The following is a 22,063-nucleotide window of genomic DNA, read 5'->3' as shown; positions in this document are numbered from 1 at the left end:
AAGAAATACCTCCGAAAGATCAGGAGGAACATAGTGTTGTTCAAGTCAAGAAAACAAGATGCCTTTTCAAAAGAAGCATCTACAATCACAGTTACAAGAATCAGTACCACCCATACATTGATACAAGACCGGATCGATCCAAAACAGGTCAAAAACCATTGTTCAACTCAAATTTATTATTACTGAAATAACATCATTTAAAAAACACTAAAACAAAATTTCTTAAAACAAATTTTTAAAAAAAATATCTTTGATTAGGTGACGTCAAGCCACCTAGTTAGACAGAGTCAAGTCTACATGCATTTCAAAAACAAATCCAATCCAAGTTAGGTTATCAGATCACTAGATCTACCTGCCAAGCCAGGTTTGATAATTATGCCTTCAATACCAATAAAAGGCATGAGGTAGGAGACAAGACCATGAGCAGGGAGAGAACTGAACGAGGTGATTAAGAAAGTGAAAGAGGACGAGAAAGGCAGAAGCTTTGAGGAGTTTGGGTATCTTGTGGGAAACTTGGGCGTTGTAGAGGACTCTACCAATGAAACATGTAGTGTTTCTAGTGAGGGCAAGAGAACCAGATTGTAGCTCTTCAGTGCCAAAAAGTGACAAATCTGAAGGACATAAACTGTTAAAAATGTAAACTCAACTGCAGATTTAAATTGGAGAAAGGAGCTTGTTATGAATAGTAGCACTTGGAGGAGCGTTCTCATTTTGCAGACTAGGAACTGAGCTTCAAGAACTTTGTTCATCACTGCCATCCATCACCTGACTTTTAGATGCAACTTAAAGTGTCAACATCTTGTTTTGGAAGTATAATAATGTATTCAGCAGCTTCTTGAAGAAGGGCCGGCGTTGAAATTTCAAGTTGTTACCCTTTAGAACTCGGACATTTCCAAGGCCAATATGAGAGCGTCATCGACCATAGGATACTTCGCAGGAGAGAGTGGCCATGTGGTCAGCTGTGAAGAAATTCGGAACCGGGAGGAGAATATCATTTCTAAGCCTGTGATAGATGAGAAGCGACCCTTTAGCAAGGACTAAGGATTTATAATAGAATCTTGAGAATGGTGGATGCAACATTTCTCTCGCACCGTAGAACAATTGCACATCATCCAGATACTCTACATCTTATGGCTGATACAGATGCTCTACAAGAATGGCCAATAATTTAGAAATTGCAGTAATAGTGGAAAGAAAATACACAAGATCAATTGCAGAGAGGGGAGAGATTTATCAGTAAGCTATAATCTTATAGCTAAAATGGCCACCAGCTATCTTTCTAGGAACATATACAAAAACCGAACCCCAGCCATGGTTATTAACTCATACTTCACAGATGGAAAGCGCCAGTCAAGCTACTCTGTAGTGATCTTCCCAGCAATACTTTCTCATTTGAGGCTTACCTCATTGACCTGAAACAAATAATGAATTGGTTGATATTTGGTTGCTTTCAGCCTGGACTTTTCTAACCTTTTCCTTGTCAAGGCGTGCTCGTCTAACAGCTTCTTGGATCTGGCGATCATGATCCTTCAGCATCTGATCCACGTTCCCTGATGGAACTATCAATGGACCGGAATAGTGAATTTTGTGACCCTTTGACCCATAGCCAAGCTGGATTCAAATTAACATGAATCGCGAATCAGGAACCACAAAAAAAAAAAAAAGTCAAACAATATGCATGACAAGACACAGGCCAAAAGGAAGCAGCAAGGTGGTTAGAAAATTGGTATCAGTCCCCAAGCATTCAGAAGGAAACTTTTAGCAAAATATACACAAAAAAGGAAAATAAAGAAAACTGAAAAGTGTTTTGAAAACTTACAAGGACTGGATCTTTACTGCTATTTCTTCCATCATCCTTTTGATAGAAACCTGCAACACCCTGCGATGGATGCTTTGGATCCTGTTGGGTGAAGGATTCTGAGGTTTCTTTGAAGGATCCTGGAAACCTTGCCATTAGTTTTGGAACTTCTGGTTGTGCTAGGCCAGACCTTTCGTTGCGATCTTCAGACAATAAACTCCTCCGTGCTGCCACTAAGCTTGAGATTGTTGACAAGTCAGCCCCAGTGGAAATCTTAGGAGCATCATCAGGGTTCCTGCTGGCCTTAGCCCATGCAGCACGGTGAGACAATGGCCCAGAATGGGAAGCTCTCTTATGATGATGCCCCTGAGGATCCATGTTTGATTCTGCAGCTTGAGATGGTCTAGGTGGATCGATTGGAAAGCCAGAAGCAACTTCTTCTGGATGGGGATTAAACTTCTCACTCCGGCTCTTGGAATTTGACTGACCATGTCTTTTCTGTAGTAAGAGGACAATCCATTAATATAAATTTCAAAAGCAAAATCAAATCAAATTAAATTAAATGGAGTACCAAAAAAAAGGGAATCAACAGTGAAAAGAGATCATTCATGAAAATGGACAACAAGAAACAATCAGTTATTAGATGATAATGCTTAAATGAGTCTGGAGCAACTCAAAAGGAGAGAAGTCAGAAGTTGTTCCGTAAAAGAAAGTATGAAATGCTGCTTTCATGGCATGAGGAGAGAGGGAGAGAGAATAAAAGGGAGAATCAATAAAAGATGCCATGTCTCATAAAGTGCCTTTTGTACAAAGTTGTTGTTTGAGGTGAAGAACATCAATTTCCATGTGATCAGAATGGGGAGATGGCACATTACTTTATACTTCATTGTTCTGAGAAGAGTGCAGTAAGAAGTGTTTTAAGACTTAGTGTTAAGCCAGACTTGTTTACTAGCTTTTTGTAGGATTATAACAGGGTTAACTTTCTTTAAAAAAAAAAAACCTTCCCTCTTCTGACCAATCTTTCCACCACTTGGCTATCCTCAGAGGTTCACCATGTGGCCCAGCATGCCTACTCACAACCTCCTAATCGCAATCCTTCCCCAAACAAATATATATGCACCAGGCAAAAATGTGTCTTGAGAGAGAAACAGGTGTCTTATAGAAATCACCTGTATTGATAAAACTAGCTCAGCATTGGCATCAGGCGCCGGGACAGCACGAGATTCCCGTCGTCCTCTTCTTTCCATGTCAGATTTCTGGCCCTTGCTTCCTGCTGCTCCTTGTCTGTTAACATGAAAATAAAAATGAGATTGTTAGCCAATTACACTACATTTATAAGTCAAAGATGTCATCAATGATAGAAGGGTAACAGACAGATTGGTGGATCAATAAGAAACCCACAATAAGCAATATGAGCCAGGGCATGGTGGCCAATGTAGTTTCTGTTGCTATAACAGCTCCATTCCTACTGCTACTACTAGAACAAGGGGATTACTTAATAAAGCACCAGGCTGATCACTCTTCAAACTGGTAAACCTCTAGAACCAGCACCAGTGATTAGATAGCAACATAAAATTACATGAATAAACATTGCATTCATCTGATGCAGGAGCTTCAGTTCTTAAGGCCTTCAGACAGGTAAGGGCACGCAACTTGTATATTTCCAACACTGCCATGATATAGCTAACATGGCCTAAAGGGAAGTCTTTTAAAGCCTTTTTCCAGGCCTTTTCCAGCATCCTTACAACTAAAGATTAAATGAGCAACTAATGGTAGAACTGTAAAACAAAATCTGTTCTTTTACAATGTTTACCTTCTAGCTTCTTCATCTCGCATTTTTGCATCAAATTCTTTGCTAGGAGGATACTTGGGAAAGCTTGAAGGATCACATGGAAGCGGCTTGGTTATAAAGAACTGTAAAACAAAACCAAACAAATCAAATAACAAACAAAAAAAAAGCGAGAAAAAATGTAAAATAGAAATATAAATGTTAGTGCGACCTTAGCCAACCATAAAGATCATGCTCAACTTGTGTACTTGTTTATTTTTCAAAAATAAAGTACAATAAAGACTTGCTATCCAATGTTCTGAACCAATATGTTGCACCATATGGATGGTGTTTTCCCAAAATTGTGTGAAGATTACAAAGAAATTAGCTATGCTGCTAAAAAACTGTAGTACCAAGTAAGAAACTCAAGAAAATAAGATCTGTTAACCGAGCTACATCAAAAAGGTTGACAAATAGCATTGTGAAAAGAAAACATGAAAAGAAGAACATGCACACTCTTGTATATGATGCCATTATTTTTTCAACCGACCAAGTTATTAATGCGGAACCCACCAGTTATATCGAAGGAAGATAGGGAAATGAAGGATGATTCTCTTTTAATTGATCACAGAACAGAAAAAACTCATCAAGCACCAACTAAAATTCAACTTTGTTCATGGTTGACAAAATTTTACAAACTAAATGTGATACACCAAAATATAGAAAGTGCATAGGAGTCAAACTGTGGGAATCTTAGAATGAGAACAAGGGGCAGGAATTAAAATCCTGAAAGCAACACATCATCCAGTGACAGGTCATTCAAGAAAACTCAACTCAGTACAGTTGCAGGATTGCAACGACAAACTGTCATGCAACAGAAACACAGTCACCATTGAGAAAAATGGCCTTGGATGCTTCTAGGAAGAAACAAAGAAGCGACCTCCAAGTACAGTGATGAAGGCATCAAAGGATTTTGTGCAAAAGATTGGTAGAGTTGATTTGTTGAGGGTCAATACAATGATTAGCACAATCTAAAACACATATGATGTAACTTTAGAGTTGTTAGAATCATCAAGTACTATAGTGTCTTTACTGATGGCACCAAGTGAACTTGCATGTTTAACATGATTTAGCTTCATCCAACAACATAGAATCGCATGAATTGGAAATAAAACAGACTTCAGTCTCCAAATATATTTTAGCGATAACAATAACAGAAATCCTAGACAGAATTATTAGAATGGTTAAATTACAAATGAAAGGAATATTAGATAAAAAGATTTGGCACACATGTACTACCATGTGCATCAATATAGATCTTCTAACTGAAGCCAATACATTACAGAATAAAAATATATATCAACTAGACCATAAAGTTGCATATGGGGAAGCATTTGCAAACAAATTGAGTCACTTACACGCTAACATCAACCTTCATCTCAACCCTTCTCCCCTCATCCAAAAAACACACTAAATCCCCAAAGAAAAAAGGAAAGTTTGGGAAATATAGTTCATGGATGCTTAATACCTCACTCCTCAGTGCAGAAGCTGCAGACCCACGATCTGCAGGATCAATGGAGAGCAGGGTCTCCATAAGAGCTAATGCTGGAGGAGGGAATTCCTTAAATGTATCTGCAACACAGCGTCTATAAGGCTGCTGAGGCTTAAAGATAGTTGCATGAGGCAACTTTGATTTTCTCCAATAATCTTCAGAAGGTGAGCCACACAGCTTGAAAATTTTATGCAGCTGCTCCACCTACAAGGCAGAGGCACACAAATTGATCATCAATATTTTATGTAGCTACACTAATGTTGCTTATAAAACTTACATAGACAATAAGATAGCAGAATATGGATATAGCATCTCAAGATAATTATTCGCTCTTTCAATATTTTATTTTCTTTTTGTTAAATCCTTTTTCTTTTTCTTGTTATACGTTCTTTGCAAAAGGATAAAAAGGAATTCCTACAAATCTGCGATGTTATGTCTCTTTTTTTTGTGGTCTCTTTAAAATAAAATTTTAATAGATAACAAGGCTATTCAATACAACTCTATTCTTACTCCTATTGAATAATCCCCTCATTGTTTCCTTTAAACAAATTTATAGAGAAAACAAGATACCCTCTGAGGTTAAAGCATTCATTAAGACAATGGTTACCTACGACCAATACCCATAACTTGTCAGAGCTGAGAACTCATAAGGTATTTATCAACTCGTGTTTGTGTTATGTGTTTTAGTAATGAAAAGTGCAAGACCTTGTTTCTTGCATTGCCCAACGGCTTGCAATACATGTGATTGAGTTTCTAAATGATGAAGAGAATTACGAAGTTCTGTGTAGGATGGAGAAGATGTTGATGATCCATTTAGTGGATTTTTTTGCAGACATGATGTAATTCAGCAATCTTCAAAGTAATATCCACTTGACAATTATCATGGGATGAAAATTTGTTTCTGGCAAATAATTAGTTCAAAATAGTACTCAAAATCATGGCCCATGAAAAGCAATCTGCATTGCAGCATTTTATCACATTTAAGAGAAACAATCTGTTTGGAGGAAAACCTGAAAGACAAATTTTTCTCTCAGGAATAGAAAAGGAAAGGTACCTCAGTTCTCCCAGGCATAATAGGCTTGCCTGCATACAATTCAGCAAGTATGCAACCTGTACTCCACAAATCAACAGCCGTCCCATAGTAGGTAGCTCCAAGTAGAAGCTCAGGAGGACGATACCAAAGAGTCACAACACGACTTGTCAGTGGCTGAACATGAGCAGGATCATAAAAACTCGCTAGTCCAAAGTCTGCAATTTTTAAGATACCATTGTTGTCAATTAATAGGTTGGAACCCTTTATATCACGGTGCAGAACACCACGGCTGTGACAGTGATCAAGTCCTCGTAAAAGTTGTTGCATGTAACATTTCACCTGCCAGCATATACATATTAGACCATAACATCCAAAGAATGGTCATGTACGATTGACAATTTACACATAAGTATGATCTTAGACAATAAGAAGCATGTAAAACTTGCACATGTATCATGAAAAAATGCAAACATACATTAAATAAGAATCTGTTAGAACAAAATTGCCATAATTACCTGGGCTTCTGTAAACTTCAGACCAGGGTGTGCGGCAAGCCCAGCCAAATCATGCTCCATGTATTCAAACACAAGGTACAAGCTGCAAGACATCCTTGATGTAACTAGACCTTCTAACTTTATTACATTAGGATGGTTGAGCCTACGCAAAATGTGAATTTCCCTGGCCATGAAGCGAACGCTCTCAGGTTCCAGGTTATCAAATCTTACTTTCTTCAAAGCAACAATCTTCTTTTGATCAAGGTCACGGGCCCTATAAACATTACTGTAGGTTCCCTGGCCAATCTGCACTAACATAGAAATCATCAGATGAGGGAACCAATACCAGCGAGCAGGTAATCTCAGTCCAAAGAGGACAACAGCAGATAAAAAGAAAAGGGAGGGGGAGAACCATTCCACAAGCACTTGTAAGTTATAAGAACTGGATAGAATGATCTGCTGTTGTCACCAACACAAAATTATAGAAGAAAACGTGCAAATAGAAGTCCATGATATCCAAACAAGAAATGCACAACAGAAAACCTGGCCCCTTGCCCTACCTTAAAGAGTAAGAAGGTAGAGGGGGCAGGATACAAATTTAAACATTTAGACAAGCGGATTCATGCAAATTGCTTCATCCATCAAGACTAGATGTTTGAACAAGTTCCGCCAAATTAACCAACAAAGAATACCAGAAGTGCGAAGCGGGAAACCCCAGATATTTAAGCTGTTGAAGTGCTTCCACTTTTTAAATTATGCTGTAAAATTAACAAAGCATTTTCAACTACAAGTTATATGCTGTCCGTCAATATGAAAGCCTCAGCACAATAAAGCTAATTGATTGGCAGCTTATCAAAACTGGACCCACTTTATATTCATTGTGCTTGTTTGGAAGGATAATTACCTCAACATTACCATGAGTATTCCACTAAGTATAGTGAAAACAATGGCACATCTCTAGGAATGAATGTCACTTCTCGAATACTCCCCAATACTCAATAGCTTTTAAATTCTCAGAATCACCTCTTACAGTTTCTCAACACTCTTGGACTCAAAGAAGGATAATTCCACTTTTCTGATATCACAATCTAGCCAAATAAAAAAATTCTAGCTGTAAGAACATCATTCAAACCTTTAAGCATCACTAATTCCTATTGTCAAAGCAAGTTGCCGTAGACAATCCTATAACTACTAATGTCAAGTTTCTAATGTCTAGTCTGGATCATGCTTTTTTATATGACACGAATAAGCTCTCACTCATAATTGAAATCATCATGGTGGACTAATACGAGACAGCTAGCGAAGGTCACTAACGATTTGGTTGTTCTCCCTTGTAAATGGTTCTCCCTTGTAAATGGAGTTGTGGCAACTCTTTTTTTTTTTTTTTGGAAAAGTTGTGGCAACTCGTTGTGTGTGTGTGTGTGTGTGTGTGTGTTAGCGAAGGTCACTAACGATTTGGTTGTTCTCCCTTGTAAATGGAGCTGTGGCAACTCGTTGTGCGCGCGTGTGTGGAATTTGGGGCTTTGCAGGTTAGAATTCGAGGTGGATTCTGCTATGACGGCAGCAACTCTAACTACGACGTATAGGAAAATGTCATTTTGGTGGATTGTTTGCATTGAGACGGTATATTAATACACAAGAAGATGTTCGTATTGGCCAAAACTTTTCCCAAGGAAAATACGTGTTGATTGACTAGCTAATCTTGCCATCTTGGAGATGTAGTCGGGCAAGTAGTCAAGTGTGAGTCTACCACAACTAAATGAGGATCTGCCCAAAACAAATTATGTTGATGGCTTGACAAATGCATTTATGGACCAGTGGAACAGGTGTAAACCCAAGAGGAGGCTTGGCCGCATCAAATCAAAATAACAGCTCAAAAATGCCATAACTTTTAAGCCGACTGTTGGATCGCACTTAATTTTTTTACAGGAGTCGCTGGATTCCATTTCTCATATAGTAGCCATTGCATCACTATATCTTCGAACCTTTAGATATCAAAATTTTTGCCGAGGCCCTTGGTTTTGGCAGTTTTTGTGATTTCTCTAGTTATTTTTGGGTTTCATGCTATTTTTTAATTTTATGCTTCTTTCCTTTGTAATTTTGGATTTTAACTCTTTCATATTCATATTGTCTCAAGCCTCCCAAAACTCAATAGTTCTCAGGCCTCCTAGATCCAACTAAACTGAACTTCTGACTAACATTTATTAAGAAGTTATCAAGTTCAAAGAATCATCATTAACCGCATGATTCATGACTCCTATGTGTGTCAAAATGAGCACTATAGAACTTTTATGCATGTTATTAATGAGTCTTCATGCATTTTTCACCACCTTGTTTATTTATAAATATAAATAACAAGCAAACACACGGAAAAATCTCAGGGTAATGTCACCTAATACCCCAAAAAAAAGGAATAGTTCCATGGATTTTCTAACTGATTTCATGCTAAAGCTATAAAACTTGACAACACGCGATATATCCAATGCAAGAAAACATGAAAAATGCTAAAAAAATGTAGAAGCACAAACAGGTTCTCGTTCTGATTAGCAACTGTCAAATTGTTCATTACACTATCCCCAATCGAAGTGTCATAATCAAATTGTTCATTACACTATCCCCAATCGAAGTGCCATAAGGATGTCCTTCAACCATTCAGTTTGAATTGCTAAATTTTGAAAATCATAAACTGGATCTTGTTTGTAATGAAGCTGCGCTTAAAAAAATACATCTCAGAATTGGACTCGGGGATTTTTTTGATAAAGTAAGTTTAAAAAAATTGATCATCAGTAATCGAAAGACATCTATTTGAATGGGGAAAAAAATGAGATTTAACAACGCAAACAGAATGAAGAAAAGGGCATACCTTATCTAGCTTCTCAAATGAATCTGCACGCCGTGGCAACCAACCTTTGATTGCTTCTCCAGCTACAGTAGCTAGCCAGGAAGGCCACCCTGCTGCAACCTGCTCCCCTTCAGTAGCTTTCGGTATGCTGCCCATCCCTGGGTGGTGAACAACAGCATACTCTGACTTCTCCCTCTTCCTCTCCACGTGCTCGCCCCCATGCACTCTAAGAGATCCATTCACTTGCTTATCAATCAACATTGTCCTACCATCATTACCATCACATCTATCTTTCGCTCTATATGCTTCCTCCCTCCTTGAAGAGGTGGCCCTTGATACCCTCAAGTCAGACGACGCCTTACTTGAGAGCCTCTCCCTTGGACTCTCTTTGCTATCCTCAATTGCAGAGGGTTTACAGCAAAGGCAACCCATTATGCACCTAAACCACCTCCAAAAACGCCCTCCTCCTTTAGAATTAGAATCAATAGTTACCCTTCAAAATCCTCATCTTTGCACTTCTATCCTCTTCTTCCATTCCCATTTTCATACAACTAAATAATACTTGCCTAGAAAATAAGCATTTAGAATAAATAACGTAAAATCCACCCCAAAATGAACATAAGCAATAACCAGTCAAGATAGAAACTTTACAGCTTTACACAGTATCTTAACTCTGCCTCAATGACTGCTCTTTTGCAATGAAACTTCCATTTTCTTATCAAAACCACCGACTTCTAGACCAAAAAAGAAAACGAAGAAGAAAAGAAACAGACTTTCTCCACCAACCAAACTAAAAGTTTTACCGAAAAATGAAAAAACCAACAACAACCACAACCTTCACTCCAACAACAAATTAAGAATCACAACCTAAAAACTAAATACCTTGAAAATGCGCCTGGTATTTTCAGCTCTCAAGCCAGGTGATTCCAAACCCTAAACAAACTCACAGTTTCACTACAAAGCAAACCCTAAGAACCCAAATTTCATTAAAAAAATCTGAAATATGTAAAGAACTGGAAACACTTCAAAATAAAGCATGCACCTCGAAAATGGAAAGTAAAATAGGAACAAACACAATTGTGAGATGAGAATTGAAAACCCTAGAGAGAGAGAGATCTGAGGCACCGAGATTTGATTGAGAGAGGGAGAGTGGAGTAAGTGTAGAGAAGACGAGAAAAAATAAATTGAAAACGAAAATAAATGTGTAATAAAATAAATAAATGTGAAAGTTATTATTATTGTAAATTTAATTAATGTCACGGCGCGTAAGAACAGACAGGCTTTTTGAGAAGACAAGACTGAGGACTGAAGTGAAGGCCCCGGTGCGTAAAGACATTCTCGTTTTTGTGTCTTCTGCTTTTGCCACGCGCTCTGTTTCTGTGGAAAGCTGTTTTCCTTATTTCCCTTTTTAAAAAGATATTTCCATTTTTTCTAACAGTATCAAATATTTCTTTCCTTTGAATGTGGTCTGAATTATCCATATCTTAACAAGTGTTTTGACGAATTTTTTTTTATTATAAATATGCGTGTTCGGTCATTATTTATATATTTTAATTAATTTTATAAATTTTAAAATTAATAATTATATAAACCTTTAATAATCATTATATTATTAATCATTAAACTCGAGCTTAAAATTACAAAAAAAAAAAATATTACTTAATCTCAAACTCTTATTACTATACTGCTTATAGTTATTTTTACAAATTATTTTGTATAAGAATATATGAAAAATAAACTCATTTATCATTTTCTGATTTCTTATTTCATTAAATATTTTTGCAATCAATATTTTATATCCATACATGATTGCATAAAATAACAAAAAAGAAAAGAATTTAATACCAAGAAAAGAAGAATTCAAATTCTCATGTGTTGGTCCAATAATAAGAGCCTAGAACTAAAAGATTTGTTTTTTTGGTGGTATTAAATTTGAGCCTTGTAATTGCTTATATGATGACTATTGAAAGCTTATATGGTCATTAACTTCATGATCTATGAGATTAATCAAGATGCGTACAAATTGACATTAACATTTAAGTTAATAAAAAAAATTAACTTCAATGAAACATTTATGTGCATCGACATAACATTATATTTATGGTAGTACACAATCAATCAATGTGTTAACATCTTAGTTGTGGGTTATTAAGTGTATATTTATTTTTATATTTTTAAAATTTATTTTATTTTATTTTAAATAAATATTTGTTAGTACTTTCATTTTATTTAGATGTGTTGGTGTTATAAATAATTTTTTTTTAAAAATATTATTTTAATACATTTTTTAGTAAAAAAAATAAAAAACAAATTTTATCGCACTTTAATATTTTTAAATATGTGTTTTGGTGGAAGGTGTGGTGACTTTTTTCAATGAAAAAAAATTATTTTTCACTTTTATGAAGTGTGGTTTATATTTTAAAATGGTTGTATCAGTAAAAAAAAACTTATTATGAGAGTGTTTGGATGTGAGATAGTTTGTGTTTTTTTTGAGTAAAAAGCATGTTTTTATAGCTTTTGAAGGTGTGATTAGGTTTGATTTATGTTTTAAAATATATTATATCTTTGAAAAAAACTACCACACTTCCAAACCAAACAAACACCCTTTATATCTCACATCTAAACACACCGGAAATCTTAATATAACATTGCGGCAAAAACACTAAAAATTTTATTTTATTTATTTATAAATAAATGTTTTATGTTTTTTATATAAAAAATATATTTTTTAAAAAAAATCCCCACCGCCCTGATAACAAACAAGGCCTACAAGATGTACTGGAACTCGTTAATAAATGCTGTTAGGTGAGGGAATGGCCATCCAATTCATTCTCACACGTACAAACTTTGTGCAACTATTTGATGGCCCCACTCAAAATAATTACCCCTTTTATTATACTAATCTTAGTAAGTTGAATAATCATGTGGGTATTGAATGATTTTCTTTTTTTCTGTGGTAATGCTGATTTTAATGGTACATCCATCATGAACATCTATCGATTTTTTTAAGTGGGTCCCTGTGGTTGACATTTGTCTTCGTGTGATTTGAGATTTTTTTGACTTCAATAAGTCATCAGTGTGTCCTGCGGTACCATTTGTTTTTATATTTTAAAAATATTTTTTTTATTTTTTTATTTTAAATTAATATTTTTTTATTTTTAAATTATTTTAATGTGTTAATTTTAAAATATAAAAAAAATATTATTTTAATATATTTTTAAATAAAAAACATTTTAAAATATAATCCTAACTACACTTAAACAAAACCAAGCCAGCCAGCGCCATGAAAAAATGGTTGGACGCTGTGATTTGGAGATGCCCTTTGATATTAATTTATTAAAACACTCAAGGATGTGGTGTTTGATATTGCGGTAGCTTTTATGGTTGTGGTTTGAAAAAAGTTGTTTTTATAAAAAGTATTTTTAGTTGAGGTTGGTTTGAAAAAATAGGTGTTTGGTTAAAATTGTGGTTGAAATTGAGGTTGAAGAAAAAGTAGTTTAATGTGTTTGGTTAAAAAAATGCTTTTCAAATTGAGGTTATAAAATAATTTTAAAAAATATATATTAATATTGATGATTTTAAATTTAAATATTGTAGAATTAATTACTCTTATTATATCATGAAATAAATAATACTTTATATAAAATATTATTTATTATTTCATTAAACTATTTATAATTCCATTACGTACAAAATTTATCTGACAAGGACTATAGGTTCCATGGTTTTTTGAGCGTGCAACAAAATCAGGTAAAATACCATCAGAAACAAAATTAGAATTGTGATCAAATTCCACAAATACTACGTCATCATGCGATATTCTTTTAATTTATATAGTGTTATTAAATAAAATTAAATATTATTTTTTTTAAGTAAAACATAATTTTAAAAAAATTAAAATTTTTTTAACAGTCCAATGAATTATGCTTGCGTGAATAGTGAAAAAATTCAACAGTGTCAGGTTAATGCTTCTCGCATTACAAGTGAATTAAATTCACCTGTCATTACCTGTAATAGGCACTGTTACGAACAGTGCACAAGTAAATAAAGAGAAGCAGCAGGAGAGAAGCAGCTCCCAGCTGCTTTTGCAAAACCATGGTTTGATGGAAAAAATTATGGGACCCACCAGATAAAAAACAGCTTTTTTTATGTTACCAAACGCTTGGTTTACGCGGTTAGCTTTAAAAGCAGAAGCTACCGCGTAAACAAACACCCACTAAACGCCGGTTTAGGGATCACTAATTTAGTTTTAATTTTGGCTTTTAAGTGTTTGGTGAGAGCATCTCCAAAGAAAAATGCTATTTTAAGGAGGTAAATTGATAAAATAGCATTTTAAATAATATAAATATGGCTTTTTTTACCATGTATATTCCAATAGAAAAAAGCCATTTGAAAAGCCAATTCTATTAGAGTAGAATAAAGAAGTGTTTTATTTTTTTTTAATGATTTTGATGTTATTTTTTTTTCCACATGGCTACATTTAATTGGTTTATTTTTTTGTTGGCCCCACTTGATTAATTTTGGCTCTTTTGAGAGATATGTAAGAATATCATTTGTGGGAGAAAAAAAACATTTTAGCATTTTATTTGGCTTTCCCCTTGGAGTGTGCAAAACAAGTAAAGAAAAACTAAAATATTAATTTTTTATTTTTAGCTATCAATTTAGCTTTTCCATTGGATTTGCCCAATGGTTTAAAAGCTATTATCATACTCCTTTCCATGGGTTATTTTTACAAGTTATAATCTATGATTTTCCAAAACATACAATCATAGCTAAGATTTACAATTTTCCTAAACATACCATGAATAAAACACCATTTACTTGTTTTGTTTTTTTTATTTAGTTTATTTTTTTAATTTTATTATTTATTTTAGAAATTCAGCTTCATAATTTTTTTTTTTAATTTTCTTTATGTTGTGTTATATATTGATTTCAAGGATTTAATTTTTTTTCCTCGATTTTAATTTTTAACTGTATATGTTGGAGGCTTTGTAATTTTTTTAACTTGCTTTCTATGAATTTTTCCGTATTTCACATCTCAAGTCACATGTTTAATATGTTGACTTAGATCTTGTTTGGAGGTCATTTTTTTAATTATATATATTTTTTTTATTTCATCATTTAATATTGAGTTGGTTAAGAATTGGGTTTCATAATTTATTTTGATTGCTTTCTATAGAGTTTTATTGATCTCATGACTCGGGTGATGGATTTAGCAAATTAACCCGGATTGACTTTGTTTTTTTAATTAGGCTTCGTGCTTTTTTTTTATATATTTGCTTTCTATTATATTATTATGATCTTATGGCCTAGATCCAGGTTTGACAATTTATCCCATGTTGACTCGTTTTATTTTTAAGTTATTTTTTAATTGATTTTTTTTAAAAAAATTTACCCTTCAACAACTCAATCTTCTTCTTCTTCTTTTTTTAGTTTTTTTTTTTAATTCCATCAATATTAGGTTGTTTGAGGATTGAACTTTGTATTTTTTTTAACTTACTTTTTGTGGAGTTATCCCAGTCTCACAGATTTAGTTTATTTATTCTTGATTTCAACCATCAACATTGAATATGTTAGAAACTAAACTTCATAGGTTTTTAGTTGTTTTTTATGAAGTTATTATTGTCTCGTAACTCAGGTCGCTGATTTAACAGGTTAGTCATATGTACTTTCAATTTTTTTTTTGTATTTTTTAATCGATTTTTTTATTCCATCCTTCAACGTTAATTTAGTTGAAAAATAGTATTTGTAGTTTTTTTATTTGATTTTTATAGAGTTATCTCGATCCCAAGACTCACGTTACAAGGTTGATAAGTTGACTCAGGTAGTTTCTTTATTTTTTTTGAATTCAATATTATCTTTCAATATTTAATTAATTAAGAATCCACTTTCATAATTTATTTTCATATACTTTATATAGGTTTATCATGGTCTCATGATTTAAATTACAGATTTAACAATTTAACTTGGATTATCCAATATATCATCGTTTTAATATTTAAAAAGATATATATCATATAATACACTATCATATTAATATTTTTAAAAAATATTAATGAATATACATCATAGCTTGAATTAATAATTAATTTTTTATTAGAAAATATGCTGATTACCCTCGGGTGGTTTTTTACATTTAAAAAAACTAATCTGACCTGTAGTATTTTACATTGCTCGCAGCTGGATTATTAGTGATCACAAAATTTTGTCAGCTAGATCGATAAAGTGGTAGTTAGAGGGTTGGACTCCTGTTTCTATCAGAAAATGACCGTCATTAGGCTTGTCCCCCACTGTACAATCACCGGGCTCTTCACACGCAAGCGCGAGTTTGAAACTGTAGAAAGATGTTTTTTTCAAAATAATTTATTTTTAAAATATATTTAAATAATTTATTTATATTTTTTAATTTTTAAAATTAATATATAAATATTATTTTAAAAAATTAAAAGATATCAATTTAATATTTTTTCCATATCAAAAACACTTTTAAAAAATATTTAAAAAAAGTGCTCAGCAAAGGGGATATTTACCCCCACCCCAAATGTTATCCGATTCTTTATAGAATATCAAGCAAATAAAGTTTCAATTGAGCTCTTCATCCACGGGATATTACTTTATTGACTTTTTTTTTATAAAAAAATTAGCTATAGAAAGCAAGGACCTGTTTGATACAAACTATACTGGTTTTGGCATCATTTTATCTGTTGAACTTGATTGGATAATGTTTGATAGATTGAGACTTAATTGCGAATTGTTTTTGTTTGAGGACCTAGTTAAGAATTCCATGACAATTGGGGGACAAATATATCCTTCCCCGTTATATTATATTTAGTGAAACTTTTACTGGGTCTTAAATCACATGCTGAATCCATCCAAGTTCTCTTCTTCCTTGTTATAAAACTTCCTGGAAATATCTTCTAGAATATAATTAAATTCATCATGTTATAAATTTACTTTTTAAAAATTATTAATTTAAATTTTATAAATTCCAGAATTACTAAAAACTTATATAATTATTAATTTTAAATTTCATAAAATTAATCAAAATTTACAAACTAACTTAAACATCCATATTAATAAAAAAATCCCTGAAAATATATACAAAGAGAATCTCCTCGTTATTTTTATACAAGCATATAATGAATGTTCCGCTTTTCCCAACCCATGCAATAATTAATTATCAAGAATAGTTAAATTCCTACAAATATCTTCTTCGACCTTCCATTAAAACTATTAGGAACTGTGAAGTGCTAATACCACGTGATGTGAATAATAACCATAGTTTTAAGTTTTAAATTTTGACTGAGTTGGTTAGTTCAATATTTTTTTTAAAAAAATTAAAACGATATCGTTTTAATAAAAAATAAAAAAATAAAAATTTATGGGTTTGTAGTTGTGTATTGCCAGGTCAACCCGCAGGGTCACACCAAATTTTTTCTTTATTTGTTTTTTTAACCCGATCCAGTTCTAGCTCCAGATTGTCTCGCCGGATTATACCAGGTTTCAAAACTAAAATATCAAGAATATAATAATTATATAAAAACATAAACTCCCCCCCGGTGTATAATTTGTTAAGTGAAGGGTTAAGGAATTTAAATTTCACAGAAATGATAAAATAATTAAAAAGAAAATAAGCAAGAAGGTCCTCCTGGCCTATGTCATGGGCTTTGTGTTATATCAAGGTGGGACAAGGATTTATAGGAAACTAAAGATAACATGGACACGAGGCAAGTCATGGTCGGTCCATTGGAGGTGCACATGAGGCCTGTTGCCAAACAATAGGTGTCCGTGTCCAAAAAATAATGCACAGTCTATCCATTTGAAAAAAAGCATACATGAAATTTATGGGAGTGTCTTCTGTGATCGAGACAAAGAAACAAGTAACTGGGACCCTTCTAAGCTCAGGCAATGTTTCTTGTCTGGTCCATCTTTTTGGCCCTTGTATTGTACATGTCCCCATGGAGTTCAACACCAGGCGAGGCTCCTCGTCAGCATAGGTTCTCCACACTTTGTATTTTAGTTACCAAACTCTATTATTATATTTTGCAGTATATGATTAATTTTAAAAACTGTGTTCCTTGTTTAAAGTATTTTTTATTTAAAAATATATTAAAATAAAGTTTTATTTTATTTTTAAAAAACTATTTTTAATATTAGCATATTAAAATAATATGAAAATATAAAAAAATAATTATATATATATATATATTCTAACTTTTTAAAAAACACGGTTTCACATTCTCAAACAATGCCTAAATAATAAAATAAACCCACACAAGACCTTTCATGAACATTTGTTTAAGAATAAAAATTATTTTAAAAAAAAATTTCATGTTTTTTTATTGTTAAATAAAAAATATTTTTCAATCAATTTAAAAAATATATATTTTTCAGAAGTTATAAGAAATTCAAAATCAACTTTTTATTTATTGATTATATCAAATTTGATCATCAATTTTTTATTGCTATATATATATTGTTTCAAGTCTATTTTTATTTATTTATTTTCTCTTCAATTTTATCTCTTAGAATTTGATTTTTTTTATCAACTTTGATTCTTATTATTTTTTTTTTCTAATACCTTTCATGATTGAATTGTTTTTATCTATCAATTTTAGTCTATATTATTTTGATTGCTATTTGTTTTATTTGAAATAATTTATAAAATTATAATTTTGTTTTCAATTTCATCATCTTACAATTATTTTTTATCTGTAATATTTGGTTTTTATTCTTTTAATTGTTATTTGTTTTATTTGAAATAATTTATAAAATTGATTTTTTAAAACAATTTCATAATCTTTTAATTATTTTTTTTGTCAATTACGATCTTTATTTTTTTTAATAAACTTAAAAAAGATAAAACATTAATAATTTATTTTTCGTAGCATAACTAAAAACTCAAAAATTCTGACTGATAAATTGGTGTTATTTTGGCATCTCGGATGAATCCCTCGACGAAGACGTATAAAATGGATGAAATATTCAATGGAAGTAGTGGATGAGAGGTGACATTGTCTAGATCAATTGTGTCTAAAATAAAATTGATGTGATCTAACGATTTTAGACTTTATTGATAATGGAATAATATATTAGGATTTAAATTATTATTTTCTCATTTCAATTCTACACGGGGGTTATTTTGGCAATCGATGTCAATTTACACAAAGTTACAAGCATCTCAACTGTGAATTTATCTATTATAATAGCAACACAATTTATCATGAAATTTGAAGTAGAAAATAATAGATATTTTCTTATGATATGACATGAAATTTAAATCCTTAATCTTATTAGAATTTATTTAATATTATAATAGCAGTTGCTTTTCAAAATATTTTTTATCTGAAAATGCATAAAGATATATTTTTTTATTTTTTAAAATTTATTTGTATCATCAACACATTAAAATAAATTAAAAATAAATAATTCAAAGTAAATAAACATATTTTAATTATTTTAAAAACATACTTTTAAAATATAAAAACAAACTAGTTCTAGTGTGGACGCATGAAAAAACTCATTAAGTAACCAGATTAACCTAAATGAATGACAAAGATAAATTTTTTCCAATCTATTATCCTATTCTAAATTTGATCCCCTGCTTAAAACAAAAATCTCAATTGGATCCCTCATTTATTGTGCATTACCCATCAATCCCCATCTCAAATCTTAGCCTTTTGTTTTTGTATAAAAAACTTGTTTATATTATAAAAAAATGTCATTGATTTAAATGACCTTTTATTTTGGATCTAATTGGAAAGTATTTTTTTTATTAGGATGGATAGTGAATCAAATGATACGTAGGTGTTAAATATGACCGTTTCAAATTAATATAATAGTTTATACATTCTCGTGGTTAGTTAATACTTTTGCCCCCTCTATAATATACTAGCACCCCTAAAATGGATTCTCCGAAATTTTATTGTGTTTTGCTTTGGAATGCATGAATTAATGTTTGATTACCCTAAAATCTGGCACAATTGAAACGAATTACCATAAACATGTTGGTAATACAAAATCTTTATGGTATAGGCTAGAGATCCTATGATTTTTTTCCCTTTTTTTTTATTAAAATAAATTACAAGGGCTAGATGGTTTATTGTAGCATTTTTACTGTAGTTATAGACTCGTTGGCAGTATGAACTGAAATAATAAAATTACGAGTGCCCTAGTAAAATACTCATCGGGCCGCGAAGGTAATAACATTTTTTTTGCACAGTGAAATGATTAACATACACTTTAAAGCAAAAAATATATATTGAATTTGCTTTTTGACTTTTCTCTTTCAATCGCACAATAAAATAACTAAATTGTTTTTGAATTTAAATTATCTTTAACTTGAATCCATTAGTTTTTTTTTTTTTTTTTTTTTTATCTTTTCATTATTGTTTCTTTTGCTATTAATAAGTTGGATTAGGGGTAATTTGATAATTTAGTAAATTTTAAATATAATTTAATATTCAAAAGTGAATGAATTGTGTTGTTTATGTACACACGCGTGGCTTTGTTTGCACTCTTCGAACAACATGTATAGCATTGTCTGATTACCAAACATCATTTTTTGCGACAATGTTTGAATCTTCATGACGGTCCCTCCATCCTGCATTTTAAATTTCAATTAATTTTTCTTTTCAATTTGATTTCTATTCTTTTTATTAATATTTTTTAATTTTAAAGAAGTCATGGAATTGAATTTTTTTTTCAATTTCATTCCCCATTAATTTTTTTATCTGTTAAATTTTGTTACCATTCTTTTAAATTTGTTTTTAATTGCATCCCTCAATATTTTATTTTAGTTTTATGTCAAAGTTGGTCTTTATTATTTTAATTGCTATTTATTTTATTTTAGATCTTTTTTATTGAAACTTTCTTTTTTCAATTTTGTTGATTGAAATTTTGTTTATCAAAAATTTAACTTCATGATTTTCTAATGTTTGCCTTTTATAGGATAATTCTGACTTTAGGACTTGAGTCACGGGCTTAAAAGGTTAATTCGGGTTGACTTAGGTCCTTTTCACAATTGATTTTTTTCGATTTCATCATTCCATTAGAATATCTTGATCTCTTATGCCCGGTTATGAGTTTCGCATATTCACCCAGGCTTACCTAGACCAATTTTATTTTGTTTAATTTTTTTTTGTTATTGTCTATTTTGTTTTATCATATTATTAAATTAATCAATATTATTGAACTCAATATAGTCAATGCTCAGACTCTCAAATTTCTCTTGTTTCTTTAAAAATGTTATCGTCGTCCGAGCATTTTTTTTTACGTTGAAAAAAGTTTGGACTGACCCGTTGCATGGAAAGAGCCACCAATCAAGTAACATAGACTAATTAAAAAGGGGAGTTCATTATTATCCTCCTCACATATCAATGTTCACTTATATAATGATCTATTTTTTTTCCCTTTTCTTCACCTTTTAAATTTAGTTTTTTTTTTCAATTTAAACATTTAATATTAGATTTTATAGGAATAGAGTTCATTTTTTTTTCCCTATCTATAGGGTTATTCCAGTATCATGACACAAGTCATAAGTTTGGTAGATTTACTTGGTTAACTTGGGTTTTTTTTGTTCATTTATTTTTTTATTTTTTACTTATATAATTCAATATTGGGTTTATTGGGGATTGAGCTTCATATTGTTTTTTTTTTTCTTCTATAGGGTTATCCTAGAATTATGACCTGAGTTACTAGTCTGATAGGTTAACCTAATTAACTTGGATTTTTATTATTTTCTTTTTTAAATGATTTTTTTTCTAGCATTACACTTTAATGTTGGATTGTTTCGGAATTAAGATTCATAATTTGTTTTAGTTTACTTTCTATAATGTTATCTTAATCTCATTACATAGGTTGTGAGTTTGATGGGTTAACCCGGTTGATGAATATTTATTTTTAATTTTTTTTAATTTAATCCTACAACATAGGGCTGATTGAGAATTAGAATATAATTGGATTCAATCTATTTCTATGAGATTATTTCAGTCTCATGATCCAACATGTTGTTGTTTGATAAGTTAACCTTGGTTGATTTATATTATTTTTTTAATTTTATCATTTAATATTTGGTTGATTAGGAATTAGAGTTCATAATTTATTTTAATTGGTTTTATATGGGGTTATCACAGTTTCATTAAGCGAGTTGTGAATTTAACATGTTAACTTAGGATAACTAATATCAATCCAATATGTTGTTGTTTTAATTTTTTTTTTAAATGTCATCTTGAATTTTTCTTGATCCAAACTATATTTTTATCGGTCATCTAAATTGTTTTTAGATCTATGAAGTTGATCAGGTTACATCAAGTCATTCCCCACATGATTTAAAATCTTTTTTCTATTTGAAATTACATTAGTAATTCCTGAATATTTTTATTTATGTTTTTTTTAAATGATTTGAACCACAGCGTAGCGCGAGTTAATGATCTAGTTTTTCTATTCACATGTTACTAGCCCCATATCTGCACTTGAACGTGGCTTTGATAAAAGTTTTTTTATCAACTTTTTTTTAAAAATACAATTATTGTTAATATCTTTTACATCATATAGAGAAAATGTAATTTTAAAGCA

General features: G+C 31.5%; 1 protein-coding gene across 1 annotated transcript; it reads right to left on the bottom strand.

Annotated features, from left to right (window-relative positions):
* Positions 1-1,011: 1,011 nt before the first annotated feature.
* Positions 1,012-10,691, bottom strand: LOC118038362 (probable serine/threonine-protein kinase At1g54610). Its single transcript, XM_035044677.2, has 8 exons — positions 9,509-10,691; positions 6,667-6,951; positions 6,173-6,490; positions 5,095-5,322; positions 3,612-3,712; positions 2,968-3,082; positions 1,820-2,296; positions 1,012-1,611 (listed from the first exon to the last, which is right to left on the bottom strand). The coding sequence occupies exons 1-8, from the start codon at positions 9,917-9,919 to the stop codon at positions 1,405-1,407; spliced, it is 2,142 nt and encodes a 713-aa protein (XP_034900568.1). The 5' UTR covers positions 9,920-10,691; the 3' UTR covers positions 1,012-1,404.
* Positions 10,692-22,063: the final 11,372 nt, after the last annotated feature.

Source organism: Populus alba, chromosome 11 (assembly GCF_005239225.2).
Source record: "Populus alba chromosome 11, ASM523922v2, whole genome shotgun sequence".
In the NCBI taxonomy this organism is placed as follows: Eukaryota; Viridiplantae; Streptophyta; class Magnoliopsida; order Malpighiales; family Salicaceae; genus Populus; species Populus alba.
Note: the sequence above shows the minus strand (reverse complement) of the source record. Positions and strands in the feature narration are given on the sequence as shown.